A 22,879-nucleotide genomic window follows, 5' to 3' on the forward strand; every position below is an offset into this window, starting at 1 on the left:
CCATCTTCTGAAAAACCCACACCCTCTACTTCATGTCAGTGACTGCTGCTGCCTCAATTGCGTTTATCTCCTCCAGGGTCTGGCTCATGGCGTCCCACTTCTCCTTCCTCCCACTGCCTCCTACATCCTGGATGTGAGTGAGGTGTCTGCAGATCTTTGAGCTGAGATGCTGCCCAGGCCTGCAAGCACAGCTGTGCAGCCCGTATCCCCGCCTCTTTTTAAAAACAAGGAAGGAGATCCCCCCTTCTGCTGAGATTACCATGAACTTGTTCCCATTGAACTCGCTCCTGACCCGGATTGCTGGAACTTAGGAATTTAGACCTCTGAGGCACCTGGTCCCAGCCTCCTTTATCATCATCATATTAACCTCCAAATATTAAGTGACTGTTGGGTGCCAGGCTCTGTGCTGGGTGATATATTTCTTCTTCCTCATACTAGAGTACTGCCAGGAACACGATGGCCATCCCTTCTCTGAGCTGACGAAACTAAGACTCTAGTGGTTCAATAACTTTCCAAAGAGCTACTACAAAATTAGAAGCACAGATAGTAGCAAACCCAGATTGCGCCAAAGCTCTGTAATGCATGCTTTTTCTATTAAAATGTTAATAGTCATTTACTAAAATAGAGATATTTCACTAGAACCATAGAATATTATTTATAGGGCCAGGCATGGTGGCTTACACCTATAATCCCAGAACTTTGGGAGACCAAGGTGGGAGGATCCCTTGAGGCCAGGAGTTCAAGACCAGCCCGGGCAATATAGCAAGACTCTATCGCTACAAAAAATTAAAAAATTAGCCAGGTGTGGTGATGCACACCTGTAGTCACAGCTACTCAGGATGTTGGGGCACGAGGATTCCTTGATCCCAGGAGATCAAGGCTGCAGTGAGCTATGATCATGCCACTGCACTCCAATGTTGGTAACAGAATGAGGCCCTATCTCAACAAAAACGAAACAGAAAAATACTTACAGTTGATTTTTATAATGAATCACTTTTGTTTCTCTCCCTTAAATAGGATAAAAATTCTATCTTTTTTTTTTTTTTTTTTTTTGACACGGAGTTTTGCTCTTGTTGCCCAGGCTAGAGTGCAATGGCGCCATCTTGGCTCACTGCAACCTTTGCCTCCTGGGTTCAAGCGATTCTCTTGCCTCAGCCTCCCGAGTTCCAGGGATTACAGGCGCCCACCACTACGACTGGCTAATTTTTATATTTTTAGTAGAGAGAGGGTTTCACCATGTTGGCCAGGCTGGTCTTGAACTCCTGACCTCACGTGATCTGCCTGCCTCAGCCTCCCAAAGTGCTAGAATTACAGGCATGAGACACCACACCTGGCTCCAAAATTCTCTTTTAAAGTTAGAACTTCTGTGGAATAGCATGGATTTTAGGAATAAGTCATAATGATGATACACCATTTCAATTTCTATAGTTGTAGTTTATACATTCTCATGTGTTCAATATTTTTCCAGATGATTTGAAAGAAAAACTAGACTATCACCTGGAAACTTTTCGGGGAAAGATTAAAATAATAAGAAACAAAAAGAGAGAGGGGCTGATCCGAGCAAGGCTGATTGGAGCTTCTCATGCTTCAGGTAGGAATATTCCTGGGGACAAGAGCCAGTGACGGCATCACAGAGATCTTCCCTTCTGAGCTGGACTCCTCCGCAGGGAGACCTTCTGTGTCTCTGTCTGCTTCATCAGAAGATTGGAAATCTATTCCAGCCATATAAGCCTTTAATCTTCTTTTGCCTCTGAAAGCGTTCTGCTTTAAAATATGAATTTGCTATTTTGGGTTGAAGATATTCTTTCGCAGGGACCTTAATGTCAGCCCTTCTCACAGGCTGAGTTCCCCAGTACAAACTCTGAGATGGAGTTTCAACCACAGGGGACCCACTGGGAGCCACAGGAGTGAGGAGAGCAAGACTGGGGGTGGGGCGGTCAGGAGGGAGCTGCACGCTCATCCACGGGGAGCTCTGAAGCCAGGACCCCACAATGAAACGACAACAGAAGGAGTTTATGGGGCAAGAGATAGGAGAACAGAAGAAAAAGTGTGAGCTGATGCTTCTGGCCTGACACACGTGGAGGAGGAGAGACAAGGAAGGAGGTTTACCTTGAAGAGCTTCAGACAAGGTGCGGGTCTCAGAAAGGCTCAGTGGGCTAGCGGGAGCCCCATTGCAAAGGTTACCTGTTAGGGAGACCTGCATTGGGACTGGGTGGCACATCTCCATTTCTTCCCCACCGCCACCCACACACTGTGCTTAGTCATTGGGTGGGAGCACCCTGGGAACGGCATGACCTTGGCATGAGCTTCAGTAGATCCAAAAGCTTTGGCGGGGGAAGCATTCAGATCCATCCACCACAGCAGGTTCTTGTGAAGGGACATCTGAGCAGCACACTCCCAGAGCTGCCCCAAGAGCCATTCAAAGGGATCCCAGTTCCAGGTAAGGAGACCAGGCGTGGACCAGTCATTGGATATGAACACCACCCTCCCCTGGGAGCAGGTATCACCTTGGACATGGTAGCCATGGCTGGCCAAGGACAGCTCCTGGGGAGGGACTCTGTTGTGAGCCATTGGCTGTCAACGCTGCTGGGCGGCTGAGTCCCAGGGGCATCTGAGCAGCTTGCAGGGCCCATGCCTCCTACGATCATGCCCCCGGCCACATGTAGGTTAATGTTGGCAGAACACTGAGCTGGAACCACAGGAGGTGAATCATTTGTAAGGGCATTCCTCAGGCTGCACTGCAAGCTGATGAAATGTCCCTGCTCCTTAGCAGGAAACACCTCCTTAAGGAATGGAAGGCCAAGCAAAATTGGATTCTCTTTTTCCATGTTGGCCTGATCGGTGGACACATTCTCTTATTTAACTGCAAAGATAATACATGTTCATTGTCCAAAACCCAAGAGAAACCAAACACAATATGGAGTGCATCTTTTCAGACCCTTTGTTTTTATGCATTTATATATATATATATGCACACGTACATACACAGGGTTAAGGATTTTTATTTATTTTACTTTCTTTTTTTTTTTTTTTTTTGAGATAGTTTCCCTCTGTCACCCAGGCTGGAGTGCAGTGGCGCAATCTCTAACCTCCTCCTTTTGGGTTCAAGCAGTTCTCCTGCCTCAGCCTCTCAAGTAGCTGGGATTACAGGTGCCTGCCACCATGCCAGCTGATTTTTGTACTTTTAGTAGAGACGGGGTTTTGCCATGTTGGCCAAGTTGCTCTTTAACTCCTGGCCTCAAGTGATCTGCCCACCTCAGCCTCGCAAAGTGCTGGGATTACTGGCATGAGCCACCACGCCTGGCCTGGGATTTTTAAATATATGGAATCATACTATCTGTACTGTCCTGAGACTTACTCTTTTATTTTTAATTTTTGGAACTTTTCCCATGACAGTACTTAAGACTGACTTCAGTTTTGAATTGCTGTGTTGTATGATATTTCTTACGGATTTTCTTTTTTCTTTTTTTTTTTAGATGGAGTCTCGCTCTGTCTCCCAGGCTATAGTGCAGTGTGCAATCTCAGCTCACTACAATCTCTGTCTTGCAGGTTCAAGCGATTCTCCTGCCTTAGCCTACCCCAAGAGCTGGGATTATAGGTGGACACCACCACGCCCAGCTCATTTTTTTGTATTTTTAGTAGAGACGGGGTTTCGCCATGTTGGCCAAACTGGTCTCTAACTCCTAACCTCAAATGACCCGCCCACCTCGGCCTCCCAAAGTGTTGAGATTACAAGTGTGAGCCACCGCGCCCAGCCCATATGGATTTTATAATTGATTGTCATAACTTCTTTAGCCATTTCTGAATAGGTTATTTTTCTTTTTTACTATTATCTAAAAAATGCAGCAGTTATAATTCATGAACATATATCTTTGTGTGATTGATTGTGCCTATAAGATAAATTCCTAAAAGTGGAATTGCTGGGAAAAAGGGAATTTTTATTTTAAATTTTGAAAGATAATGCCAAATTGTCCTTGAAAAGTTTCACCAATTAACAGTCTCATCACACAGACAAAGTGCCCTTTCTCTGCAGCTAGAGCTGAATATGACCCGTCTTTCTAATGTTTGCCACAGTTGGCCAAAAAATAGGCTACATTTTCTTTTCTTGGTATTACTGGCCATCGACTTTTTTCCTATTTTCATAGATTGCTTATAGATCATTTTTCTGTCGATGTATCTGTTCATATGCTTTGCCACTTTTTCTAATGTGTTGTTTGTCATTTTGTTATTGATTCACACATGTCCTTATAACAGAAATTCTATATTATGAATACTGAGAATGTCGGTCCTCAGGCTACAGACTATCTTTTCTCCTTCTCTGGGGGTGTCTTATGTACAGCAAAATTTTATTTATTTATTTTGAGACAGGGTCTCACTCTGTTGCCCAGTCTGGAGTGCAGTGGCACAATCTTGGCTCACTGCAACCTCCGCCTCCTGGGTTCAAGTGATCTTTATGCATCAGCCTCCTAAGTAGCTGGGATTACAGGTGCCTACCACCTCAACCAGCTAATATTTTGTATTTTTAGTAGAGATGGGGTTTCACCATACTGGCCAGGCTGGTCTTGAACTCTTGACCTCAAGTGGTCAGCCTGCCTCGGCCTCCCAAAGTGCTGGGATTACAGGCGTGAGTCGCTGTTCCTGGCCAGAAATTTTTAAGTATTTAAGTTCACCAAAAAGCCCACTTCCCTGGCTAACACAGTGAAACCCCGTCTCCACTAAAAATACAAAAAATTAGCCGGGCGTGGCGATGGGCGCCTGTAGTCCCAGCTACTTGGGAGACTGAGGTAGGAGAATGGTGTGAACCTGGGAGGCGGAGCTTGCAGTGAGCCGAGATTGCACCACTGCACTCCAGCCTGGGTGACAGAGCAAGATTCCGTCTCAAAACAAACAAACAAACAAAAAAGCCTACCTCCTCTTGCTGGGCACTAGACTGAACTTCCTAGCCTCTCTTCAATAGGAATAGCCTTGTGACTAAGTTTTAACCATGGGATGTGAGTGCAAGTAACATGTACCATTTCCCGACCAAGGCTCTTAGGAAGCTGGTCTGTCCCCTCCACACTCATTTCCTGTTCTGGCTGACTGGGGCAGAGATGACTAAGTGACTTTGGGGGCTCTGGGTTGAAGAGCCTCTGCCAGCCTGCATCCCTGAATGACCACATGGAGGGCTTCCCCCAGTCAGCAGCACCCATCTTGGATGGCTAAATGCGTAGAAATAAACTTCTATTGCATTTGAGCCATTATCATTTTGGAATCTTGTTATTATAATAGTAGCTAGCTTTAACATGATAAAACAACAAACATATTGATATTTTTTCTTTATGTTTTTTGGGTTTTGTCTCCTGTTCAAGAAATTTTTCCTTACCCTGAGATCATGATGATACTGTTTTTTCTGGTTTGTTGAGATGTTGTTGTTGAGATGGAGTCTCGCTCTATCAGCCAGGCTAGAGTGCAATGGCGTGCTCTTGGCTCACTGCAATCTCTGACTCCCAGGTTCAAGTGATTCTCCTGCCTCAGCCTCCTGAGTAGTTGGGATTACAGGCACCCACCACCACATCCGGCTAATTTTTGTATTTTTAGTAGAGACGGGGTTTCGCCATGTTGGTCAGGCTGGTCTGGCTGGTCTCAAACCCCTGACCTCAGGTGATCCGCCTGCCTCAGCTTCAAAGTGCTGGGATTATAGGCATGAGCCACTGCACACGGCCTGATACTCTTCTCTAGTTTCTTCCTCATGTAAAAAAAAAAAAAAAAAAAAAAAAAAATTGGTTTTTACATTAAACTTTGAGTCTACCTGGAACTGTTTGTTCTGGGAACGGTGTAAGTTAAGAATGTAATGTAATTTTTTCAGAATGAATAGCCAATTTTCCCCACACCATTCATTGAATAGTCCACCGTTTCTTCATTGGTTGCAATGCTATTTTTATCGTTTTATCAAATGTCTGTGTATTCCTGGGTCTATTTCCAGCATCTCTCTTCTGCTCTATGATGGTATTTTTGTATTTCTAGGCTAATCACGCTGTCTCTTGATTAGTACAGCTTGATAAGAAGTTTTTATATCTTCTTATTTTCTTGATAAGAAGATTTGTAGGACAAATCTTTCCACTTCGTTCTGCAAAAGTATCTTAGCTAGGATTGTCTTATCAAGTTCCAGGAAAAACGTGCTGAGATTTTCACTAGAATTGTATAGACATGATAGATTAAAATGGGAAAGAATTTACATCTTTTTGATGATAAATGTCCCCACCCATGGGCATTTATTCAGATCTGCTTTTATATTCTTTTGGTGTTTTGTCATTTGCTCTATAGATAATATGTACGAAGATTTATTTCTGTTTATCTTGATTTTTCGGTTGTTGTTTTAAAAATTGTGATTTGGGACCTTCTTGTTATATTTTTTAATTATTACTGGTACATAGGAATGAGATCTTTTGGTATATTTGATCTTGTAAATAGAAACCTCAGTAAACTCTTAATTGTTAGTGGTTGGTGGGTAGAGTTGCTTGCATTTTCTATCAGCTGAAGATAATTTTCCTTCTACCTCTCTAATGTTGATTAGAAATGGCGGTAGCAGGCATCCTTTCTGCTTTTGACTTTCATGGGAATAATTCTGACTTATCATTTAGTTACTAAATTGATGTGCATTCGTTTCCTAGGACTGCTATAATGAAGCAGCACAAACCAAGTGGCTTGAAATAACAGATATTCATATTTTCCCAGTTTTGGAGGCCAGAGGTCCACAATCAAGGTGTGAACAGGACCTTATTCCTTCTGAGACCTGCAGGGGAGGCTCCTTCCCCGTCTCTTCAGCTTCTGGTGGTGGCTGCCAGTCCCAGGCTGCAGCAGTGTCACCCTTGGCTCCACCTCTCTGTTCACAGGCGTCCTCCCTGTATGTCTGTGTCTGTGTCTCCCCCAACCGAATCTCAGAAGGACACCAGTCACATTGAATGAAGGACTCCCTCTACCCCGGTATGACCTCATTGCATCTGCAAAGACCTTGTTTCTAGATAAAGACACATTTTGAAGTTCCTGGGACTTGAAAATATCATTTTGGGGAGCACAGTTCAACCCATAACACTATGGTTTGGATTGGTTTTGTTTAAAAGGGGAATCTTATTTTTTTTATTTCGAAAAATTTTAAACCCACATAATACCCATAGAAACGCTTCCCTAGAGTCGCTGGGTGTAGACGTAAATATCTCCCAACACCCACTCACACACATGCTCTCCACCCCTTCTCACCCCGCGCACATGCGTCACATCTGTGTTCAAAAGTAAGATGTGGATCAGACACAATGGTTCATGCCTAGAATCCCAGCACTTTGAGAGGCTGAGGCGGGTGGATCACCTGAGGTCGGGAGTTCGAGACCAACCTGACCAACATGGAGAAACCCCGTCTCCACTAAAAATACAAAAATTAGCCAGGCGTGGTGGCGCACGCCTGTAATCCTAGCTACTCAGGAGGCTGAGGCAGAAGAATCGGTTGAACCCAGGAGATGGAGGCTGCAGTGAGCCAAGATCATGTCACTGCACTCCAGCCTGGGCAACAGAGCGAGACCCTGTCTCAAAAAAAAAAAAAAGTAAGATGTATTTATGATTTTCTTTGTACCGTATTCCTATACTTTTCACTTTACCAGACTCATAGAACAAATCGTATGGTTTTTCCTTGTTTCTAAAACTTTACGTAAGACAGAGATTATGTCTTGCAGAGAACTGGCCTATAAACTTCCCAGGCACTGGTGTCTTTTTTGGTTTCCTCTTTAATCCAGATTGTTTTCCTTTCTTTTAGGAGTGATTTTGAAAGTTTCCAAACAATTTTAAGAGATTTTTAAAATTATTTTTTGTTTATTACTACTTAACTGTATTGTGGTCAGAAATTTTAAATTTCTGTTGTGTCTTAAGCTGGGTCAATTTTTCACAATGTCTATGTGTATTTTACACTTTTTTTCTTTTTGAGACACGATCTCTGTCTGTCACCCAGTCCGGAGTGCAGTGGAGTAACCGAAGCTCACTGTAGCCTCGAACTCCGGGGTCAAGCGATCCTCCCACCTTAGCCTCTCAAATGTTGGAACTGCAAGCATGAGGCACCACACCTGGCCTATTTTCTTAACTTTTGGTAGAGATGGGGTCTCACTATGCTGCCCAGGCTGGTCTCAAGCAATATCCTCCCACCTAACCTCTCAAAGTGCTGGGATTACAGGCATGAGCCACCACATATGGCCCTTCTATGTGTATTTTCAAAGAATGTATATTTTTTCTTTTTGGTTGTAGGTTGTGAGTGTGTGTGTGTGTGTGTGTGTGTGTATACTTTTGTTCATATCTTTGATATTTTTACTGATGGAATTCGACTTTATTTCTATGTTTCTTAGAGTTGTCCTGAAACCTTCAGCTGTGACTGTGAATGTGTGCGCCTGCCTCTCCTGGCCCTTTGCCAGTGCTTGCTATCTGTCAGCCTGTCTGTTCCCCACACCCCCAAGTGATGTAGGTGGCTGCCTGAGCCAGACATGCTCCTGAGTCACAAGTGTGGGATCCTGTTGTGTGGGCAGGTGAGGCAGCAGCCAGCGGCCCAGCCTTCATGTATCCAAGTATTCACTTATCCCTCCAGGATTTATCTCTTGCCGGCTGTGTGCTACCCATGCACGTTTATTCTTTTTTATCAACTCTTTTGAGATGCAAACTGTACCTACTGAGGCTGGAGACGGGTTTTCACATGATGTTCATGTGTGCACACTTCTTTGGAGCCAGGTCGACTTCCTTGGAGCTATTTGCATTATTATAAAGCGACACTGTCTCTCCAGTAGGGCACGCAGTGATGTGTTCCCTGCTTTCCCTGACCTTTCTCTTCCTGCCTCCCTCACTCACCCCACAGCTGCACCGGCCTTCCTGCTTCTCTCCCAGCCTGCCAAGCCTCATCCTATCTCAGAGCCTCTGCACATGACTGGCTTCCCCTGGAATGTTCTTCTCCCAGGCATCTGCATGACCTGTTATCTCACTTTGTTCAGTTATCTGATCAAATGCCACTTTATCACAGTGGTCTTTCAAACCACCCCATATTAAATAGCAGAACCCTATCCCTCTCTATCACCCTTACCCCCAATTTTTTTTTTTAGATGGAGTCTCGCTATGTCGCCCAGGCTGGAGTGCAGGAGCGCGATCTCGGCTCACTGCAAGCTCTGCCTCTCGGGTTCACGCCATTCTCCTGCCTCAGCCTCCCGGTGCCCACCACCATGCCTGGCTAATTTTTTGTATTTTTAGTAGAGATGGGGTTTCACCGTGTTAGCCAGGATGGTCTTGATCTCCTGACCTCGTGATCCGCCCGCCTCGGCCTCCCAAAGTGCTGGGATTACAGGCGTGAGCCACTGTGCCCAGCCTCCCTCCATTTCTTTCTCTTCATAATTCTCATCACTATCTGTCCATTTCTTTGGGCCAGTAGTGCTGTCCACGTGGCTGTTGAAGCCGGCCACAGATCGCAGGAGCTGAGGTGGACAGCCTGCGGTGAATGCTGTGCTGTACCTGCAGGGCATGAAGGAAACCGCCTGAGATGCAGGCAGATAGGTAACCTCAAGGAGGAGAATGAGAAGGCAAAGTGAAGAAGAGAGTGTTACAACCAGATGGCTTCAATCTAAATAAATCTACAATCAGTTGGCACTTTTTTTTTTTTTTTTTTTTTTTGCATGGGAGCAGAAATGTCATGGTTTGGAGGCAAACATGCAAACATGAGTGATGATTAAACCATGGGTAATGATGAAATGCTAGTGATGCAGGGTTCATGCAGTTTGGGAGAAGGAGTTTTTTTTTTTTTTTTTTCTATCAGTAACATTGCAGGGAAGCAGTATCTTCCAGGGAGAGTTAGACAAGCCATTCTTCTGAGCCTCAGCCTCCTAATCCAAAATATGGGAATGATGCTATCGAACTAACATGGCTGTTACAATGATCAGATAAGGATATTACCTACTTTTTTTTTTGCAGTATATACTAAATAAATGCTTATTATACAGCAGTTAGTACAAATAAATAATTAAAACATAAACATTGAATTTTATGCTTCAAAATGATAAAATACATACAATTAAAAGACAGGGTAAAAGTAATAAAATACAAAATGTTAATGGTGGAAAGGCTCTCAGAGGTTTTAGAACTCATCAGCCTTTTATCCCAGTTAAAGAAGCTAAGCTCCCGAAAGATTAGAGACTGGCTCTAGGTCATGTCACTCGAGGCTCAAACCCAGGAATTCTGGTGCCATCTCAGTAGACAGCATCATGCCACCACCAGATTATGAGGATGTAGCGTACAAACAAAATTTAGAATGTTTAATAGTGTCGTTGCTTTGATTTCTTTTTACAAAATCCAAATGGCTAGGTTTAACAGATTTATAGTGAGTTAAATAGAAATGCTTATGTGTTTTACAAAAACTGGTTATATGCTTAAGCACAGATTCTCTGTAAATCCCCTGACATACATTTTGCACACCACATTCTTAAACACCAATACCAAAAAATTGGAAAGACATCGCAATAACAGGCTGGGTGCAGTGGCTCACACCTGTAATCCCAGTGCTTTGGGAGGCTGAGGAGGGAGGATTGCTTGAGGCCAGGAGTTGGAGACCAGCCTGGGAAACATGAGAAGACCTCATTTCTACAGAAATAAATAAATAAGTAAAAATTAACCAGGTGTGGTGGCCCGTGCCTGTAATCCTATCTATTTGGGAGGGTGAGGGAGGAGGATCACTCGAGCCCAGGTGCTCAAGGTTACAGTGAGCTATGACGATGCCACTGCACTCTAGACAGAGCAACACATCACAACCCCATCTCAAAAAACAAATAAGAAAAAGATGTAGCAATAACATAATGTGTAGGTAAAAAAAAAACCTTTTTTTAAGACTTTAAAAATGCTTGGTTGTAGAGACCAAACTGAGAATTTTAATATTATGTAAAATAAATTATATATAATGAGTTATGTTTAAAGGTAAAAATATGGACACTAACCAAAGAACAAAATTAAATACAAAATAGAGAAAAACAGGAAATACTGTGAAACTGATACATACGATATTTGTTGATTTTCAAAAAACAAGTTAACAAACCTTGCAATCCACAATCCCTAGAGAAACGGTGCAAATAGACTACTACAGGAGAGCAGAAAATAAGCTTCTGCACAGGGTAAGATGGAGAACGTAGGCCGGGCGCGGTGGCTGAAGCCTGTAATCCCAGCACTTTGGGAGGCCGAGACGGGCGGATCACAAGGTCAGGAGATCGAGACCATCCTGGCTAACACGGTGAAACCTCGTTTCTACTAAAAGATACAAAAAACTAGCCGGGCGAGGTGGCGGGCGCCTGTAGTCCCAGCTACTCTGGAGGCTGAGGCAGGAGAATGGTAAACCCGGGAGGCGGAGCTTGCAGTGAGCTGAGATCCGGCCACTGCACTCCAGACTGGGAGACAGAGCGAGACTCCGTCTCAAAAAAAAAAAAAAAAAAAAAAAAAAAAAAAAAAAAAAAGATGGAGAATGTAGCTCCCAACTCCAGACTTTAGGGAGCAGTGGAACTGTTTAGAATATTTCCACAAACACTCTCTGGAAGCAAGTAGGGGAAAAATCCCTGTATCAGGCAGGCTTGACCTCATTCCCTTTACTCGTTGCAGGCCCGAAAGAGAATCTGATGAATGTGTGATAGGTCATCTAGCACGTGAATGATAGGGTTATCTCTAAAAACGATAAATAGCACAGTCCTTTCCAAAACTCTCAAGGGCAGCAGAAGTAGAGCAACTGTCCTTTCCTGGCAAGAAACTTCAGATTCCCACAAAATATTCCTGTGAAGGAGAGAAATCAGCTGAAGAGGGACCCTCACCACTACTTTACTCTCCTTATATGATGTCAGTTTCCCCCATTAAATACTTTATGATGAGTGAAAATAAAATCTCATTGAAATGTAGGTGCTAGCTGGCCTGTTCCCACATGTTTTTAACTTAAATCAGCATTCAGGAATACCTGAATAAAGGTATAAATAAAGTACATTTTAAATTATTTTGCAATTTTTAATACTGCATTTATGGTCTTTCTGGGTCAATCCTCAAAGTTGCAAATATTTAAATTTTTCACATTAAGGGTACAAGTGTACACCATATACATTAAAGAGATACTGCAAATCTGTATGGAAAAAGACTTTGAAAATGTTTTTGTTGTATTTGTTGTTTAATGCTGCTTAAACAATTAGCCATTTGGGAAAATTCTAGGTCTTTATTTCATACCATAACCCAAATAAATAATAACTGGATTAATGTTAATTTTATTTTAAAAAATCAAACCATGGTCAGGTGTGGTGGCTCATGCTTGTAATTCCAGCGCTTTAGGAGGCGAAGGCAAGAGGATGGCTTGAGGCCAGGAGTTCTAAGACCAGCCTGACAACACAGTGAGATACCATCTCTATAAAAATTTTTGTTAAAAAATTAGGCGAGTGTGTTGGTGCACACCTGTAGTCCGAGCTACTCAGGAGGCTGAGGCAAGAGGATTGCTTGAGTCCAGGAGCTGGAGGTTAAAGTAAGCTATAGTAGCACCACTCCATTCCAGCCTGGGCAACAGAGTGAGACTGTCTCTTTAAAAACATCACCATCATAAACTTCTTAAAGGAGAATTACAAAATATAAAAACATAGATTAATACTTGTCTGTTCTATGAATAAATAAGAAATTTCAAAGCTTAAAGCCAATGGAAAAGGCAGCTGAAAAACGTCTATTTTTTTAACCAAAAAAATGTAAAATTGCTGCAAATAAAAATAATAAAATTAAATAACAGTAGGCTTGGGGAAATATAACAAGACAAAAAGTTAATATTCTTAGTATGTAAAATGTACATTTAAAATCCATTAAAAATACAACTCCAAGCTGGGCATGGTGGCTCACGCCCATAATCCCAGCACTTTGGAAGGCCGAGGCAGGTGGATCATATGAAGTCAGAAGTTCGAGACTAGCCTGGCCAACATGGTGAAACCACATCTCCACTAAAAATAAAAAAAATAGCTGGGCGTGATGGCAGGTGCCTGTAATCCCAGCTATTTGGGAGGCTCAAGCAGGAGAATTGCTTGAAGCTGGGAGGTGGAGGTTGCAATGAGCCAAGATCGTGCCCCTGCACTCCAGCCTGGGTGACAGAGCAAGGCTTTATCTCAAAAAACAAACAACAACAACAACAACAAAACGACTCCAATAGGCAAAGCACATGAAAATTTCATTTACAAATGGCAAATTGTGGACAATTCAACCTCATCAGTGAAAATTTAACCAGATTTTTAAAATTGAGGTGAGATTAATATAAAACTAATCGTTTTTAAATGAACAATTGAGTATTTCACACCTTCACAATGTTGTATAGCCATGACCTCTAACTCCAAAACATTTTCATTACCTGAAAAGAAAATCTTTTACCCATTAAGCAGCTTCTTCTCTCCAGTCCCTGGCAACCACCAATCTGTGTTCTGTCTCTTTCTAGGAATTTCATACCAACGGAATCATACAATATGTAACTTTTTGTGTTGGGCTTCTTTCACTTAGCATAATATTTTTGAGGTTCATCCACATGGTGGATGTATCAGTACTTCCTTCCTTTTTATGGTTGAATAATATTCCATTCTGTGATATAACACAGTTTGTTTCTCCATTCATCCACTGATGGGCATTTGGGCTGTTTCCATCTTTTGGCTGTTGTCAATAGTACTGCTGTGACCATGCACATACATATACATACATTTGTTTGAATTCTTTTGGTATGTTCCTAGGAGTAGAATTGCTGGGTCTTACGGTAATTCCAGCTTTAAATTTTGGGGGAGCTGCCAAGCTCTTTTCTTCAGTGACTGCACCATTTACGCTCCCATCCGCAGTGTGTAAGAGTTCAGATTTCTCCATGTCCTTGCCAAAACTTAGTTTTCATTTTTTAAGTTCTCGCCATCCTAATGGAAGTGAAGTGGTCCTTCACTGTGGATTTGATTTGTATTTTCCTAATGACTAATGATGTTGTGCATCTGTTCGTGTGCTTGCGAGCCATTTGTACATCTTCTTAGGAGAACCAGATGTTATTTTTCACCTACCAAATTAGTAGACATGATTTTAAAATGCTAATCATGTTATGTAATATTATAGAAGCTATTTTAGGTGAAAAATGTGAAGTATAAAACTGTGTGTGTGCTGCCAATAGTATGAAAACTTTTATGTGTTAAAAATGGGACTCTTCTTAGCTCAGTTTTGGTTGAGGCATGAAAATCAAAGCTGTAATAGTCCAAAGTGAGTTGTTAGACTGACCACGAGAAAGACATTTCAAAATAGAAATCTGAGAACCAATGAGATGGCTCAGCCACATTGAGTCATATTGTCAGAGATTAAAGGAGATTTTTGGAGAAAGCTACTGCTCAAAGCCTGGTGAGAGAGACTTGATATGAATTTAGCACATTCTCAGACATCAATACAATAAAATTGGAAATATATTGGGATTGAGGAGAAGTGAACTAATGTTAGTTCTTTGCCTGAAAATCAAAAGGATAAAAGGACTGTGACCAGCTATAGAACAAAGGACACTTGCTTTTAGGTTAGTATAGCTGTATTTGTGGCAGCGTTTGCTTTGGCAGTGTTGGAGAGAGAGAGCCATAGGGATCATCTTAGATGGTGTCTGGTAGGACTATCTAGAAGAATGGACAGGTCTCAGCAGAGAAGCTGGAGGCAGAACACAGGAGCTTAAGGAGCTGAGAAGACAGACTGAGTCATCAGAATAGAATGCACTTGCCCAGTTTGTGAGAATTGCCAACAAGAGACCACCAGGGATGGGAGGGGAGGTCCTCAAAATTACTATGCCAGCCACACCCTCAGAGAACTCACCCCAGAGAGTGCCAAGTCCAGGCAAGAAAGAACTTTCCTGCTCCCTGTACTCCTCGCCTCTCACCCATCATTCCCAACAGCATTGGACAAGTGTTTCAATTTCTCTACAACATCCCCAACACTTGCTATCATCTGTCTTTTTCATTCTCGCCATCCTAGTGGATGTAAAGGGATACCTCATTGTGATTTTTATTAACGGTTTTCTGATGACTAATGATGTTGAATGTCTTTTCACATGCTTATCAGTCATTTATACATCTTTGAAAAAATGTCTATTCAAATCTCTTGCGCATTTTAAATCAAGTTATTTGTCTTTTTATTACTAACTTGTAAGGATTCTTTATATATTCTCATACAAGTCCTTTATTAGATGTATGATTTGGAAATACTTTCCCCCATTTTATGGACGCTCTCTCTCTCTCTTTCTTTTTTTGACTGAGTCTTGCTCTGTCGCCTAGGCTGGAGTGCAGTGGCACGATCTTGGCTCACTGCAACCTCTGCCTCCTGGGGTCAAGAGATTCTCCTGCCTTAGCCTCCTAAGTAGTTGGGATTATAGGCACCCGCCACCACACCCTGCTAAATTTTTTTGTATTTTTAATAGAGACAGAGTTTCACTATGTTGGCCAGGCTGGTCTTGAGCTCCTGACCTCAGGTGATCCACGCGCCTCAGCCTCCCAAAGTGCTGGGATTACAGGCATAAGCCACTGCACCCAGCCATTTTTTTCATTTTCTTGATTGTGTCTTTTAAGCATAAAAGTTTTTGCTTTTGATGAATTCCAACATATCTATTTTTTCTTATGTTCCCTGTATTTTTGGTGTCATATCTAAGAAACCATTGCCTCACCTAAGGTCATAAATGTATGCCTATGTTTCCTTCTGAGTTTTATAATTTTAGCTCTTACCTTAGGTCTATGACCCATTTGATTTGATTTTTAGAGTGATATGAGTTAGGGGTCTAACTTCATTCTTTTGCATGTGGATATTCCGTTGCCTCAGCACCATTTATTGAAAAGACTATACTTTCTCCATTGAATTGTCTTGGCCCTTGTCAAAAATCAATTGACCATAGACACATGGTTTATTTCTGGTTTCTGTGTCTATCCTTATGCCAATGACACATTGTTTTGATTATTATCACTTTGTAGTAAGCCTTGAAATCAGAAAGCCCTTCAACCTTACTTTTTTTCAAAATTATTTTGGCTAATCTAGGTCCCTTACCTTTTTGTATGACTTTTAGGATCAATTTCTTTAAAAAGAGGCAGCTGGGATTGCAGGAGGGATTGCACTGAATCTGTAGATTAGTATGGGGATTATTGCCATATTAAGTCTTGATCGAAACATGGTTTTTTTTTTTATACCTTTCTAATGATTTTACATTGGCTACAAGAAAAAGTCTAAACTCTACTAGTTGAAGTTTGGGGTTCCTTCTACATTAGGCCCCTAGTGTAGTTCAATAATATACCTTCTTTATTTTATGCCAATTATTCCCATGTCCTCTAAGCAGAATAGGTCCCCACTAAAGCTTGAACTCAAAGGCTGAGGTGGGCAGATCACCTGAGGTCAGGAGTTCGAGACCAGCCTGGCCAACATGGTGAAACCCCGTCTCTACTAAAAATACGAAAATTAGCTGGGTGTGGTGGCAGGCACCTGTAATCCCAGCTACTTGGGAGGCTGAGGCAGGAGAATTGCTTGAATCCGGGAGGCAGTGGTTGCAGTGAGCCAAGATTATGCCACTGCACTCCAGCCTGGGCAATAGAACAAGACTCCATCTCAAAAAAAAAAAAAAAAAGTTTGAACTCAAGCAAAAGTCGTGATGCATGTCTGCATCCCATGCACCAAACTCAATGCCTAAGACGGTGTCCTCTCAGTAAAAATTTGCTAATTTTAAGCTGATCAGTCAGGACCAAGTTAAAATCATTTTTTAAAATGGAAGTCCAGGGCCGGGCGCGGTGGCTCAAGCCTGTAATCCCAGCACTTTGGGAGGCCGAGACGGGCGGATCACGAGGTCAGGAGATCGAGACCATCCTGGCTAACACGGTGAAACCCTGTCTCTACTAAAAAATACAAAAAACTAGCCAGGTGAGGTGGCGGGCGCCTGTAGTCCCAGCTACTTGGGAGGCTGAGCCAGGAGAATGGCGTAAACCCGGGAGGCGGAGCTTGTAGTGAGCTGAGATCCGGCCACTGCACTCCAGCCTGGGCCACAGAGCGAGACTCCGTCTCAAAAAAAAATAAATAAAATAAAATAAAATAAAATAAAATAAAATGGAAGTCCAGTTCAGTTCCACCTGCTCCTTTAGAATTCTCCCTGAAACCACTCTCTAACCCACAATTACTGGCTTCCTCTGAACATCTATAGCACATGATGTCGCATATTTTTGCACATAATAATGTATTTCTTGTTTCCTCCCAATGAAACTGAAAGCACTGTAAGAGCCAAACACACAGTAAATGCTCAAGAAATATTCATTGCATTGAACTGTGATTTGGATTGCCGTATTTTTCAGCTATGTGGACTAACATTGCCCTGCTCTTGCCTCCCCAGGGGATGTTCTGGTGTTCCTGGACAGCCACTGTGAAGTGAACAGAGTATGGTTGGAGCCCCTGCTGCATGCCATTGCCAAGGACCCGAAAATGGTGGTGTGCCCCCTGATAGATGTCATCGATGATAGAACTCTGGAGTATAAGCCCTCTCCTGTTGTAAGGGGAGCTTTTGACTGGAACCTACAATTTAAATGGGATAATGTTTTCTCTTATGAGATGGATGGACCAGAAGGACCTACTAAACCGATCCGGTGAGATTTCTTCTGGTTTTGGAAAAATATAGCATATGTGTACTGAGACCCAGGGGGAAAACGCCTCCAGAGATTATTCTTTCAAGTTCTTGGGCTTAATGAAAATGTTCTGTTACTTGTTTCTAGAAGTCTTTAATACAGTAACGGAATTATTGTCAATAGAATCACTTAGTACTCAATATATAATGTGACATGACATTTATCTTCACATGATCTTTAACTCTTTGATTCGCTGGTACTGAACACAATCCTATATGGATTCAATCATGACTCTGAGGAGCAATATTTAATTTTGACTAAAAGCTCAAGTCAAACAGACCTAGTTTGCAGGAGGGACTCCATCATTTGTTAGCGGTTTAGGGCTGCCATGTACAGTTGCACCAGCTGTGCACTGCACATATCCAGGAGATACTGTTCACATAAAGACCATAAGGTCAATAGCATGTCTGGAATTGTACATTAAGACAGCCCTCAGTTGGCACAGTTACCTCTCTCAGCTTCAATGTCCTCATCTGTAAAACAGTGATAGTAATAATTAACACATGTCTCTTAGGATTGTCAAGGGGATTAAATGAGCCAATACATGTAAAACACATAGCTGAAGGCTTGACACAGAGGAAGTGATCTGATCAAGATCAACATTAGATAGGGTATTGTCACAGACTTCGGAACAAAGGTGTACTTTATTTTAATAACATGTAATATGTAGAAATCTCAATAAAAATAAAAAACAACTCCAGCCCGGGCGACAGAGCAAGACTCCATCTCAAAAAAATAAATAAATAAAAATAAAAAATAAAAAAAATAAAAATAAAAAACAGCATTAATCTTTTGAGTTATCTCAAAATGATTTTAAATAAAGTTACTTTTAGTAAGAAATAGCTATGGTGTTCCAATTACACAAATTTGGTTTATAATTTTTGTAATATTTCCATCTCACATATAAAACATGTTTAGGCTCTAATGTAAAAATAACTGATATTCAACATGGAAACTGTATTTCTAATATTTATTTGCTAAATGGTAAAATGTTTAGAATTCTAATACACGGCTCATGTGTATATACATTGGTTCATCCTTTTTGAAAACAATTTGGCAATGCAAATTAAGAATCTTATAAATATCCTTATTCTTTGACGCAGTAATCCACTTACTTGATTTTATTTGAAAAGAGTCAGAAATAAGCAAGGAGATGTATATAGTGTGTCAATATTTATATTAATAAAAAGCTGAAAACAACATAAATATTCAATACTATTGAGATCGGTAAAAAATAAAGTATATTCAGTTTTTTTTGGCCGGGCGCAGTGGCTCAAGCCTGTAATCCCAGCACTTTGGGAGGCCGAGACGGGTGGATCACGAGGTCAGGAGATCGAGACCATCCTGGCTAACACCGTGAAACCCCGTCTCTACTAAAAAATACAAAAAACTAGCCGGGCGAGGTGGCAGGCGCCTGTAGTCCCAGCTACTCGGGAGGCTGAGGCAGGAGAATGGCGTAAACCCGGGAGGCGGAGCTTGCAGTGAGCTGAGATCCGGCCACTGCACTCTAGCCTGGGCGATAGAGCGAGACTCCATCTCAAAAAAAAAAAAAAAAAGTATATTCATTTTTATGGACTATCACATAATCATTAAAAGTAAAGTTTTCAAGGGCTAACTAACTAAAAAGAAAACTTCTCACATGTTAAATTAAAAAATCAAACCATACAACATTTTCTGTTAGTATGATACTTTTGTGTGATTATATATGTACATATTATACGTAATATATATTATACATATTACATATATTATAATCGTATGTTACACTAAAATATATAATAATATGTATAAGAAAAAAGTTATTTTTAAAGGTTAAAAGAAAAAATAAATTTTATTTTATTATTTTATTGTTTTATTATTTGTATAAATATAAGGGGTACAAGGGCAATTTTGTGACATGGTTATATTCCCTAGTGGTGAAGTCTGGACTTTTCAAGTATCCACCACTCAAACAATGTACACCGTACCCATTAAGTCACTTCTTGTCATCCACTGCCCTCTTGTCCCCACGCTTCTGTCTCCAGTGCCTGTCAGTCCACACTCTATGTCCATGTGTACACATTATTTAGCTCCCACTTATAAATGAGAGCATGTGTATTTCTCTTTCTGTTTATGAATTGTTTCACTTAAGATAATGGCCTCCAGTTCCATCCATGTTGCAGCCAAAGACATAATTTCATTCTTTTTTATGGTTGAATAGTATTCCATTGTGTACATATACCACATTTTCTTTATCCAGTCATCCATTGAGGGACACTTAGGTTGATCCCATGACTTTACAATTGTGAATAATGCTGTGATAAACATACAATGGCAGGTATCTTTTTGATATAAATGATTTCTTTCCTTTTGGGAAGATACCCAATAGTGGGAATGCTGGATTGAATGGTAGTGCTACTTTTAATTCTTTGAGAAATCTCTGTACTGTTTTCCATAGATGTACTAATTGACATTCCTACCAACAGTGTGCAAGCGCTCCCTTTTCTGCTTATCCTCGCCAGCATCTGTTACATATTAATCATAGTATTAATTAGCATTCATAGTACATTTTTCCCATAGTTCTAATGATGACCAAATAAGCTAGGTGCAGTGAGTTTTGGAAAACTTACAAAAAAAAAAAAAGAAAGAAAAATCATGCCTAGGGCTTATGCCAATGATAACTCAAGACCTGCCCAACTCCCTGACATGCAGGCATCACCATAACCAAGGATCATGTCCTTTCCCCCGAGCCCCCTGCCCTTTTCTAAGGGCAGAGCAAGGCCCTTTCACTTTCTCCCTGCTGTCTCAGACTACAGCCTTTACTAACCACTACCCAACCTTTCTCCTGCTGAGACAGATGCACACATACATGCACATGTGTGCAGGCACACACACACACACACACACTCAGTGACTTCAAGATTTTTAGAGTGAACACTTTCTCCCCTGAAAGGAAGATATAACTCGAATCCTTTGAGCCACACATCTTTTCACCCTATTTTCAATGGTACAAAATGGCATAACTTAAAAAAAAAAACTGTTTTGTGAAATTACTTAATTTGTAAATTTAATGAGTATTTATTGATTACCTATCATGTGCCAGGCATTGTATTGATAGGAAACATGATCCCAGTCCTCAAATGTGTATAGTCTAGAGGGGAGGTCAGGCAGGTAAAAACAGACAATCAGGACAGTGCTATGGCAGGGGAGTGAGCATTTTCTTCCAGGCTTTCTGGGCTGCCTGGAATCACAGTCTCCTTCTAGTGTACCAGTGCCAGATAGAACGCATGTTACCCAGCACACCAGACAGGATAGACAGCACCTACTGCACCAGACGTGACACACATTGCCCAGTGCACCAGGTAGGAACATTCCTATCAGAATACAGTTATCCTGTTGTCTCTACCAATTGCAACATTAAAACTACCTTATTTTGACCCCACTTCCTGTCAGTTACGTCCTCTTTTCTCTCTTTTGTATTAAAGCCTTAGAAAGATTTGTCCATCACTATCTCCAATTCCCTTAAACTCACTTCCATCAGGCTTCGCCCCCTGCCATTCACAGTTAAGACTTGTTCATGACCTTCTTATGGTTCAGTCCAATGCTCAGTTCTGGTCCTTATCTCGCTGATCCAGCCACCATGTTGGATGCTGCTGGCTATGCCCTTCTCTTGGACACCCATGTCTCCCTGGGCCTCCAGGGAACCAGAGTTTCCTGGTCCTTCTCCTCCCTCCCTGGTTGCTCCTTCCTATCTCCTTTGCCAGTTTCTCTCCTCCTCTCAACTGTCAATGTTGAAGCACCCAGGGCTCAGGGCTGGTCCTCTACGCTTCTCCACTCACTCACACAGTGATTCTCATCCACTTCATCCATGACTCCCAAAGGACGTCTCCAGCCCTGACCTCTCTCAGAACTCCAGACTCATGTATCCAGCTGCATCCAACTACCTACTTCACAGCCCCACTTGAATGCCAAATAGACATCTCAAACATACCCTGAAGACAATCTTCCTGCCAAAAACCGGCTCCACCCATAGTATTTCTCATCTCAGTGCACGGCAATTCCGTCCATCTGGTGTGCAGGCCAAAAACACTGGAGTCAGCCTTGACTCTTCTCTTCCTCCAACACCCACACCCCACCCATAAGCAAATCTGTTAGCTCTGTCTCCAAAATATACCAGGAATTCAACCGCATCTTACTATCTACATTGCTGCATTCTTATCCAGGATCCCATTATTTTTCTCTGGGACCACTGTTACCCCTCTAATTGGTCTCCCTACCCTTTCCCGTACACATGGGTCTTGCTTTGTGTGTTGAGTGACTCATATCCCTAAAACATGGGTGCTCAATATATGCTTTTTTGAACAAATGAATGTGAACTCGTGATTATTTTCTCTTTCTTGCTTTTTTTTTCTTTTTCTTTCTTTCTTTCTTTTTTTTTTTAGACAGATTCTCACTCTGTCGCCCAGGCTGGAGTGCAGTGGCGTGATCTCAGCTCACTGCAGCCTCCGCCTCCCAGGTTCAGGTGATTCTCATGCCACAGCATCCCAGGTAGCTGGGATTTACAGGTGCAGGCAACCACATCTGGCTAATTTTTGTATTTTTAGTAGAGATGGAGTTTCACCATGTTGGCCAGGCTGGTCTTGAACTCCTGACCTCAAGTGATCCTCCTACATCGACCTCCCAAGTGTTGGGATTACACGTGTGAGCCACCGCACCCAGCTGTGACTATTTTCAAATGACTTAGTTTGGTATTATTTGGCCCTACTATTGGTGGACAAAACAAGATGCTTTTTAATATTATGGTTTGTCCAGAAGTAAATATTATAATTCACCTAATATCTTTAGAAAGGGAGAGCTCTGAACCCTACTACCCAGTTCAATTGTCATCCTCATGGGAAACTCATATTCCAAGTATCATTTTCCTTCTCATTACGAAAACATTTAGGATATATCGCATACATATTTTGGTGAGAGCTAAGTAAAAGTTATTGCCTATTTTTTTTTTTTTTTTTTTTTTGTTGAGACGGAGTCTCGCTCTGCCGCCCAGGCTGGAGTGCAGTGGCCGGATCTCAGCTCACTGCAAGCTCCGCCTCCCGGGTTCACGCCATTCTCCTGCCTCAGCCTCCCAAGTAGCTGGGACCACAGGCGCCCGCCACCTCGCCCGGCTAATTTTTTGTATTTTTAGTAGAGACGGGGTTTCACCAGGTTAGCCAGGATGGTCT

The 22,879-nt window shown here is 42.0% G+C and overlaps 1 protein-coding gene across 2 annotated transcripts in view; it reads left to right on the plus strand.

Annotated features, from left to right (window-relative positions):
* Positions 1–22,879, plus strand: part of GALNTL5 (polypeptide N-acetylgalactosaminyltransferase like 5) — a 65,525-nt gene that overhangs the window by 29,405 nt on the left and 13,241 nt on the right. For both annotated transcript variants that reach the window (XM_010384051.2, XM_010384052.2), the window contains 2 exons: positions 1,469–1,591; positions 17,390–17,639. In XM_010384051.2, the coding sequence (XP_010382353.2) occupies positions 1,469–1,591; positions 17,390–17,639 (373 nt within the window). The remainder of the gene's footprint in view (positions 1–1,468; positions 1,592–17,389; positions 17,640–22,879) is intronic.

This window comes from Rhinopithecus roxellana, chromosome 6 (assembly GCF_007565055.1).
Source record: "Rhinopithecus roxellana isolate Shanxi Qingling chromosome 6, ASM756505v1, whole genome shotgun sequence".
Lineage (NCBI taxonomy): Eukaryota > Metazoa > Chordata > Mammalia > Primates > Cercopithecidae > Rhinopithecus > Rhinopithecus roxellana.